The sequence below is a fragment of the Arvicola amphibius genome, chromosome 13 (genome assembly GCF_903992535.2).
Source record: "Arvicola amphibius chromosome 13, mArvAmp1.2, whole genome shotgun sequence".
Taxonomy (NCBI): domain Eukaryota; kingdom Metazoa; phylum Chordata; class Mammalia; order Rodentia; family Cricetidae; genus Arvicola; species Arvicola amphibius.
This window is the reverse complement of record NC_052059.1, coordinates 32,907,940-32,918,000: the sequence shown is the minus strand read 5'-3', so window position 1 is coordinate 32,918,000 and position 10,061 is coordinate 32,907,940. Positions and strand designations below refer to the sequence as shown.

General features: G+C 33.1%; 1 protein-coding gene across 1 annotated transcript; it reads right to left on the bottom strand.

Annotated features, from left to right (window-relative positions):
- Positions 1-911: 911 nt before the first annotated feature.
- On the bottom strand, positions 912-2,658 carry LOC119800161 (WD40 repeat-containing protein SMU1). The gene has a single exon (XM_038310254.2). The coding sequence runs from the start codon at positions 2,612-2,614 to the stop codon at positions 1,073-1,075; it is 1,542 nt and encodes a 513-aa protein (XP_038166182.1). The 5' UTR covers positions 2,615-2,658; the 3' UTR covers positions 912-1,072.
- Between the last annotated feature and the right edge of the window lie 7,403 nt (positions 2,659-10,061).

Below are 10,061 nucleotides of genomic sequence, written 5' to 3'. Positions count from 1 at the left end.
AAATTAAAGTATGATTTGATATGAACAAAAAAAGAGTTAAAGTATGAAATTTAGATTGCTAAAGGTTTAAAAAGGTTAAAATTTATAGCTGTCTTAGTTATGATTTTTAGCATTGTAATAAAACACCATGATCAAAGAAATTTATGAAAGAAATTGTCAAACTTAGCCCGTGGTTTCAGAAGCTGAGCATTCATGGTGGTAGATCCCTGGAAATGGCATTAATCTGTGGAAACCAAGTTTAATTGATCTCATGGGAGACCTGTCCTTTCTTAAACAGAAATGGAGGAGGAGTGGATTGGGAGAAGGGGGAGGAACAGAGGGGACATTTGAGGAAGCGACAGTAAGAAGAGGGGAAATGGTAAACAGTGACCAGTATATAAAATAAATAAATTTATTTTAAAAATTAACACTTTCAAATTTTTGAATAAATTTATTAATTTCCTTTTCTCAAGTAAATATTTTACATTTATAAAGTCGATTAAGAAATGTTTTAAAAAAATCAATGTCATTATTATGCTTTAATATTGAGGAATGATTTTCCTGACATTTAAGATAGTCACCAATCTGACTAAAGGGCAAGACCCGTTTTGGAAATAATTTTTTTTTTTTTTTTTTTTTTTTTTTTTTTTTTTTTTTTTGCTAGGACATGTTTTAATTAACAGTATTTAAAGTCTTTTGGTAGAGATTAATGAAAACATTAAATGAATTCCCCAGTTAATGACTCCCCTTTAAAATGCTCTAAAAGCAAGCTGGCAAAGGGGGTAGGGGTTAATCCAAACACTTGAGAGGCAGGCAGATCTCTGAGTTCAAGGCCACCCTGGTCTACAGAGTGTGTTTCAGGACAGCCAGGATTACAGAGAAAACCACGTCTCAGGAAAAAAAAAAAAAAAAAAAGAAAAGAAAAAAAAAACTTTTAAATGATAACTTCTATTTAAACATGAATTTTCACACAATTGTTCTTGTGACTTATTCAGACAGTATCTTTGCTTGCAAAGGCAGATATGGAAAGTAAGAGTAACACATGGGCATGCCTCCACTTAGGTGCGTTCCCTGGCTGCACTGTGAAGAGGACTTAGGGTTTCCAGAGCTTGAGGAGTCCATCTTCACTGTAGGTGGCAATCAGGTTCTGATGCGGGTGGTGAGCAATTCCAATCACGTCCTTCTCATGAACCGTCAGAGTTCTCTCCAGCTTGCCGGTGACTGTGCTGAAGCAGTAGAGCACGAAGTCCTCCCCAACACAGTAGATCCACTCGCCGCGGGGAGAGAGGGCACAGCAAACGAAGTCACCACCTTCTCTCTTACCAGAACTGAAGCTTCTGACAATCTGCCCCTGCATGTTCATGATGACCACTGTGTTTGATCGGTTGCACACAACAAAGTGCTCTGGGTTTTTAGGGAGCAGAATCACACTATTGACGGTAATGTCTGTCCCTGCAGTACTGCCCAATGATTTAAAGGTATTTGAACATTCCGTGGTCTTCATGTTCCAGATCTTCACAGTGCCATCGGAAGATGCACTGATAATGTAATGTCCGTCCTGGGTAAATGTTGCCTCGTTAACAAAAGAGGAATGGCCTCGAAATTCCTTCAGTGTTTTTCCAGATTTTAAACCATGAATTCTTATTGTTTGGTCAAAAGATGCACTGAGGATCTGACTGCTATCCTTTGAAAAGCTTAGACAGGTGACACCTTTACTGTGTGCCCTTTCAAATCTTCTTAAACACTGTCCACTCTGAATCTTCCACACCTTAATCTTCCCATCTTGGGCCCCAGTTGCTAACATTTCAGTATCTCGGCTGAAACACATGCAGAGGACAGCATCATCCATCATCATGAAGTTATCCTGGGCCTGGTACTTAAGATCCTTCCTGATTTTTCCTGTAGTGAAGTTCCACACTTCAATAAATCCATCAACAGATCCAGTGACCAGATATTGACCATCTGGAGAGAACCGAGCACACTCCACGTGCGATTTCTGACCAAACTTAATATGCCTGCTCAGCTGTGTGGGAAACTTTTCTTCTTCCACATCTTTAACAGCTGCTTTACCTCGAAACAAATCTATGGTCATACCAGGAGGAAGCAAGCCCTGGTGCTGCTGCCACTTCAACGCCTGCCCCAGCAGCGCCATGAGACGAGACGGGGGCACCACGCTGACCTCTCCAGCCAATGCCTGGGCAATCGCTGCTCTCCTTTTCTCTTTGCTGCTTCCATCTGGATAGGCCTCACGAGGATCAAAGTAAGACCTGGCTAAGAGGTTCTCCAGATGAATATAGCGCTCTGGCTGTGTTTGCTTCAACATAATCATGGGGTCTGTCTGTCTCAGAAGGGACCTGGCAGCACCCAATTCACGAAGTTCTATCAGTTCCAGAACAACCTGTTCATAGAGATCAATAAGGGTTTTGTCTGGCAATTTCAGAGACTGTATAGCCTGTAAAACAGTATCCCAATGACCGCTGTTAATGTCGGCCACGAAGCTTTCAATGCTGTCCACGGTATTGAGAGAGACAGTGGTCTCCTCCTGTAAGGTGGCCAATGCCCGATACAAACTGTTCTCCTTCAAGTACTGCATGATGAGACGGATCACATCGGAAGACTCGATTTCGATCGACATAGCGGTATCGCTTCGGGTCCAGGCCCGTCTCAGGACAGACTCGGTCGCACCCTGGGAATAATTCTTGTGAAAGATTAATTTTCCCTCCCCTATGTTTTTTTAAGAAAAAAATAATTTCTTTGTTTGGTCATGAGAATCTCATTTATATCATGCCTCTTCCAGGGCAATAAGTCTATCAGTATTGTAATTTTTGAGGGCTTATTTAGGCTTACATATTGTTTGGATACAAATTTTGTAACTTGCTTGTCATTCTAGCAAACATGGTCTCACCACGGATTTTCTGATTCTCAAGTACTTGCAATCTATCGCTTTCCATAGCTTATATAATAAGAAAAGCTGAAACAATTGTATTTATAATGAAGTTTTCTGTGTTTCTTACTTGGTAATGTATCTCTGAGCTACACTTCTAATTTTTTAAACTACTTTTATTATGCCATCTTTTTTTCTAAAATGAGAAATATTATAATCTGACTTATTTAGGGTAAAATGGAATTGCAACTATTATAAATTTATTGTATTTGTTATGCCTATATAAAACAAAATGACAAAATGAAGCCTGACAAAATACTCTAATGGTATTATCATCTGCCACTAAACCTAACAATTTCAGCTTAATCCCTCAAACCCACAAGTTAAAAGGAGAAAATTACATCTTTAACTGTGTCCCCTGACCTTGCTATCCAATCAGGACTGTGTGTTTTGCTCCACAAAACATAAATAATGAGTGTAAAAGAAGTCAAGACCATATGATGCCAATATTAATAGGATGTCTATAACAACATTGGAAAATACAGCATTTATAGTGCTGTTTTATTTACTTCAGAAGATGAACCCTGATAGCTTGGAATTGACAGTATAATTGTCATATATTTTAATATCATGCTATTCTTGGTTGGCATCTTGGAGTGTTTACAATTTTTTTGTTCCAATAAATAAATGATTATTATCTCTATAGTTCCTGGAAGAATTTACACTAAAAAGTGATTTTCTGGGAATAATGTCAAAATGTTGATTAATTACTATTAGCCAATACAATGATATCATTACTTGGAACATCAATCTTCCAAATAGGACAATTTCAGGAGAATAAATCACTTAAATTACTAAAGTTCACCATTCGTGCATTTACTAAATCTATTGAATGTTAAAGACAAAATAGCAAGATTACGTACTAAGCTTCTTTATAGAATACCAGATAGAAATAGATGTTTTTTCTTTTCCAGTTTTGCAATATTATTTTTAATAAAGTAATACACGGTTGAGAACTTCAATACAATATGCTATGCACATTTCAAAGGTAACATTTTTTAAATAAAAATATAAGTTATAGATCAAATTATTTTCTCGAGAGGTTTCCAATGTGAAAAATTATTATTTTCTTCTAACATTTCCAAAACATTTATGTACTCTTGAATATCACAGAATGTGGTACACAAAATTAAAAATACATTTATTAAAATTTATATATGGAGTTAAGATTAAAACATGTCATAAAATGACTATATATGATGCATGTTTAATAAATTTACAGGAAAATATGGCATTTTGCTGAATTCTGTGTTTTTAATGCTTCCTGCCTCTGTGATTCATTTATACATATTTTGATATTGTTTCAGGTTTCATTTTAATACAGTTCTAATTTTCATTATAAAGAATAAATTCTTACCTTAATCTAAAACATATGTCTTCCTGGTTGTTTTTTTATATAATTTTCTGTCAAGAGCGAAATTTGTTTGTTTTGACTTAACACAGTGAAAGGAACCCTGATAGCTCTTTGGCTTGGAGAGGAAGGAAGTGGGGGAATGAGTGGAAGGAGGGGGAGGAAAGGGGGAGGAGGAGGGGAGGAGATGAAAATTTTTTATGAAAAAAAATAAAGAATTAAAAAAAAGAAGTAAGAAAACTAGTGTAACTTCATTTTATCACTGTAAAAATGATGAGGAATTAAAAAAATATTATAAATTTTCTCTTATCAAATCTACTCTACAAACTATCTAAATATACAGAAAAAGAAATACTTTTTTATTCAAGCTACAGATAAACTGGAAATAGTCTCTATCAAGCTTAACATTCACAACTACCCTGAACTCCTGTTTTCACTTTCTGTTTGATCTAATTATTGTAACTATAAAATATGTCTTCATCAACTTATGCTGGAGAGGTTGTGGGGAAGAGGGGACACTTATGCATTGCTGGTGGAAATTGCCTTTGGATGTCAGTGTTGCAATTTCTCAGAAAGTTAGGAAACAACCTTCCTCAAGAAATATCACTTTGGGGTATATATCCAAAGGATACTCAGCCATGCCACATAGACATGTGCTCAACTATGCTCATAGCATCCTTTTATTTCATAGCCAGAAACTGGAAACAACTAAATGCCCTTTGACTGAAGAATGAATAAGGAAAATGTGGTACATTTACACAATGAAGTACTACACAGATGAAAAAATAACAACATCTGGAATTTTGAAGGCAAATGGATGGAGCTAGAAAACATCATTTTGAGTGAGGTAACCCAGATACAGAAATACAATTATCACACGTCCTCACTCATAAGTGGTTTTTAAACATAAAGCAAAGCAAACCAGCCTACAAATCACAATCCCAGAGAACTCAGACAACAATGAGGACCCTAAGAGAGACATTCATAGATCTAATCTACAAGGGAAGTAGAAAAAGACAAGATCTCCTGAGTAATTTAGAAACATGAAGACCTTGGGAGAGGGTTGAAGGGGAGGGGAGAGGCAGGGAAGGGAGAAGAGAAAAATGTAGAGCTCAATAAAAATCAATAAAAAAAATACAATTGATAAAAAATACAGCATATCATCCAATAGAATGAATATAACCTATCCATAAATGGAAGAAATATACGAAGTGAAAAATCACTAATGTCATATGGCTTTATTTTATTGCATGTCTAAGAATTGCAAACATATCAGGCAAAAATATTTGTTGCTCCAAATATATTTCAGTCAGAATTTAATTTTTTAGCAGTTAAAAATACTTGAAGTTTTATTTTTTCCTTTCTTTTTTTATTAAATTATATAATTTTACAAATTTTCACCTCCTCCCCTCCTCCCATTTCCCTTCCCCTCCCCCTATCCTCCCTCCCCCTCCCTCTCCAGTCCAAGGAGCAGTCAGGGTTTCCTGCCCTGTGGGAAGTCCAAGTTCCTCCCCCCTCCATCCAGGTCTAGGAAGGTGAGGATCCAAACAGACTAGGTTCCCACAAAGCCAGTACATGCAGTAGAATGGAAACCCAGTGCCATTGTCCTTGGCTTCTCAGTCAGCCCTCCTTGTCAGCCATGTTCAGAGAGTCCCATTTGATCACATGCTCCATCAGACCCAGTCCAGTTGGCCTTGGTGAGCTCCTATTAGATCGGAATTTAATTTTGACCAGTGAGGAAATATGAGTTATTACAGGAAACTGCAGGAGACAATATTCTAATTATGTTTCCAATATAAAAAAGCCTAAGGAAAATATAAAATAAATTTAAAATACAAAGTTCATTATAATGCTTAATTTAACTTATGCAATACAAAAAGACAGTAAGAATCATTTAATGATATTCGTACCATACATTTTATTTAAATCAATTTTGAGTAACTAGAGAGTATATAAAATTAAATTTCTTTTCTTAATTTGGAGTGGCCTATTTATATAAGTTATTAGAAAAGAAGTTTACAAATCAATTGAAAGAGTATAAACAATATTGAAAGAACTTTCCGAATATTATCTAAATAAAATTGCACAGCCTTTGCATTGGTGAAAAGACCTGTCTTCTTCCCTGTCACTACAATTGTCAAATCTTTAACAAAGTGACTGTCTTTTAAACATGGAACACAGGATATTTTCCATCTCTTTTTATAAAGTAGCATAGAAATTAGATTGAACTGTGTTTCAAGTTTTTCTATTTTACACAGGACTTTCTGTACTCAGTATCATGAGCAAAATAGTTCTTTGCCATGACCTTAAAATGCCCTGTGTGGTATTGAATAAGGGAGAATCAAAGCATGGTCTATATAGGGGATGCATTCTGTGGTCATGCATGAGAGCAACTCAATTGGAAAACAATGTGTCTGCTTTCTTTCCCATCGAGCTGGGCAGACTGTACTCATGAATTTTCAAATTGGGAGATAGGGTACACGTTTCTGAAATTTATTCGTTGAAATACAAAATAATTTAAGGAATTTTAAAATGTTTAAATATTCATTTTAATCATAAAATGAATCATAACCCAATTTAATTGAAAGTTTAGGCTATTATTTTTAATACAGCAGCTACTGTATATTTTATCATGATGCTTATATTACAAATTCTTTGACCTTAAATAATGTATTTCTTTACTTTTAAATATAACTGGACTTAAAATTCATTTACCAGCTTAGACCTAAAGTTTCTTGTTATTTTCCCTTTTTGATTATAATATTCTAAAATAATCTTTCTTTTTATGTAATTTTCTATCTAATACCTTCCCTAGGGTTGTTTTATAATAGTCAAAATCTTGGTAAAAAGAAATAATGTAGTGTGTTTTCCATTAATCTTTCCATTATTTTTTCATAGAAAATGGTAAAAATAACTTATTACCAATCAATTAAAAATTGAGAGTAAATGCTTTATATTTTGCACATTAGTTTGTAATTTCTTTAAAAAATCATTTCCAACTTCTTTTACAGAGACTTGGTACATGTTCTTGTTTTTGTCCCATTGAATTAAAAAATAGTTTAGTATAAATGAAACATTACTTTAACTACAATGGAATTAATTTTTGGGGTACATTTTAAAATCATGATCCCTGTAGTTTTCTGTATACCATGTAATACCAAATGATTACATATATTTGACTACTTTTTCTGAGTAAAATATATTAAACTACAATAAGGATTTGTTAAAGAAAGCTTAGATGTATAAAGAAAATACAAATGTGGAATTATATGACTACTATTCTGATCTGTATATTATCTTAAATGTTATTAAACTCAATATAACAAGAAGTAGGTAATGCTTCATAGACACATAGACCTCTACAGTTTTACTAATGATTTCTCATTGATAATACAACAAAATCTTTTTTAAGAGACTAAAAATTTGATACTATTAAAGACTTGTCTCTTTTCTTAATCCTTTGTAATGGTCCTATTCTGAATTCTACTCTGCTAAATTAATAAATATATTCTAACAGCTTTCAATGAATGTTAGAAAGGTATTTCATGGGATATTAATTGTAATTGAATACTAGAAATATACATTAGCATAAAATTAGCTAATTGTGTTCTCTACACTTTTTACTTTGATCTGATGAAATAAATAAAAAAGCATGAACAAAATGGAAAGTGAATCATGTTTTGTTCAAAGTAACAAAATAAAAAAAACTTGGAACACAAAATTTATTGGTATACTTATGCCTATTCTATAAAATCTGACAAACCTATTGTGCAGATGATACTATGTGATTTGTTATTGATTGGTCACTCAAACTAATAAAATAAATTAGAAGGTATTAGCACAAATACAGAAGATTGAACCTTTTCAAGTAAAGAATAGTAGATAGTAACCTATAACTTGTAAAGTATGGTACAGTACAATATAATACATAAAAATATAATATACAATGTTTAGTTCCAGTCAAGTCCTGTAACCCTTATGTCAATATATTTTCTTGTTTTAGCCATCACCAAAATTGTTTCAGGTGATGAATATACAACTACATTCACTCATCACTATCTGAATTATTTTCTCTGAAGTCCATTCTTAGTGGTATTCCTAAATTTCAGGTTATACATTTTTGTTTATGTTGTAAGATCAGGCCTTTGTTAAATATATGTTATAATCTACAAGGAAGACGTCTAGAGAATATTTCATGCCTCACAAATCTCTGTACCTCTCCTCACAAATATGATTTTGATACTCATAGTCCATGATAAACCTCGATGATTCTCTTTTTTTATAGATGTTCTTTCCTAGGTTCTATTATCTCAATGGTACAAGTTATTTGATTAACTTTTATAACACTAGACATAGATTTCCTCTTATTAAAACATTCCTGAGTGGGGCAGTCTCAATAGCCTAGATCAACAAACTCAGCAAACACATAGATCCACTTCTGGACCTTAGGTTGGCCCAACCATAACAGCTACTCAATCTATGACCTACGGGAGAGTGTGAAGGGACTGATCCTGCATAACAACAGCTGTAAGATTCCCACATTTTCAGCAAAAAATATGAAATTTAATTCAATAACAATTAAAAAATTATCAGTATTTTTTGTTTTGAGTTCATTACTGATTTTTTTATTTATTGAGAAAAAATGAGAGAGTGTGTAAAAGATAAAGTTGGGAGGGAAGAGAGGTCAAGAGGATCTTGAAAGAGTTATGGGAGGGTAAATGATTAAAATATGTAGTATGAAAAAATTTAAACAAAGATGAATAAAAATCATTAATAGAAATACATCTAAAATTATTACAACACTTGGAAGTGCACTAGTAAGCTTCTCAATAGTCCAGTATCAGTATCAAGTATCTCACATAAATTATCAATAAAATTAATAAAAAAAGCCTATTTTAATAGTTTTTAGAAGTTTATAAATGAATACTAAATTAGGAAAAATAATATGGTTCAATTACATTCTTAAAAATAAAAAGAAAACATTCAAACTAAAATTTTACTTCAGAAGATTATAAAATTATAAATCACATTATAAATTATATAACAAAATTAGGTATATATTGAAAATAAAGTGAATTGAGAGATAATTAAGAGACTTTATACAGAAGCAAGAAAATAAAGGTGCAGTGTTAAATCAGTGAGATCAAAACAGATTTCCTTTAGATAATATTTGAAAATCTTATGACTCACAATAAAGTATCAAATGCACAAAATTAAAAACTATGGCAATGAAATGGGATTGTGGCAAACATATTTTCTGTTGTCCTCTTTTCTTCTTTCTCGCTAGTTCTCATTCTCTTTGTTCTTCTACATGTTGCCCTCGTGCAAGCATTATCATCAAGACAGCCAAGATTGCTTTCTCTCTAGGTCGAGTTTCTTCATATTGCACTTAACAGATCCATAAGACTAAAAAATTATTTCCTCTTTATTATGAATTATTCACTAAATTAAATTCAGTTATAACTTTACTAACCAAGCTAAATTATGCATTTCAGTGCCTTGTTAAACATAAATAATATATTGAACATTTAAGGTTTGTTGGAAGACTCTACCTAACTTTTAGTAGAAAATAATATCAATATATAAATCTATGAAGAAAATGTAGAAAATTTAAGAGTATGTAAAATTTATACATTTTAAAGTTTGATATTCATGATATTAAACCAGAGATAACTGAAGTGTTTAGTGGTATTTCATTTGTGTTTTAATAAATAAAACTTGCCTCACTTCAGAGAGTAAAAACAGCTGCACTGATCAGCCTTACACGCCAGTTAGTGGTGGCACACA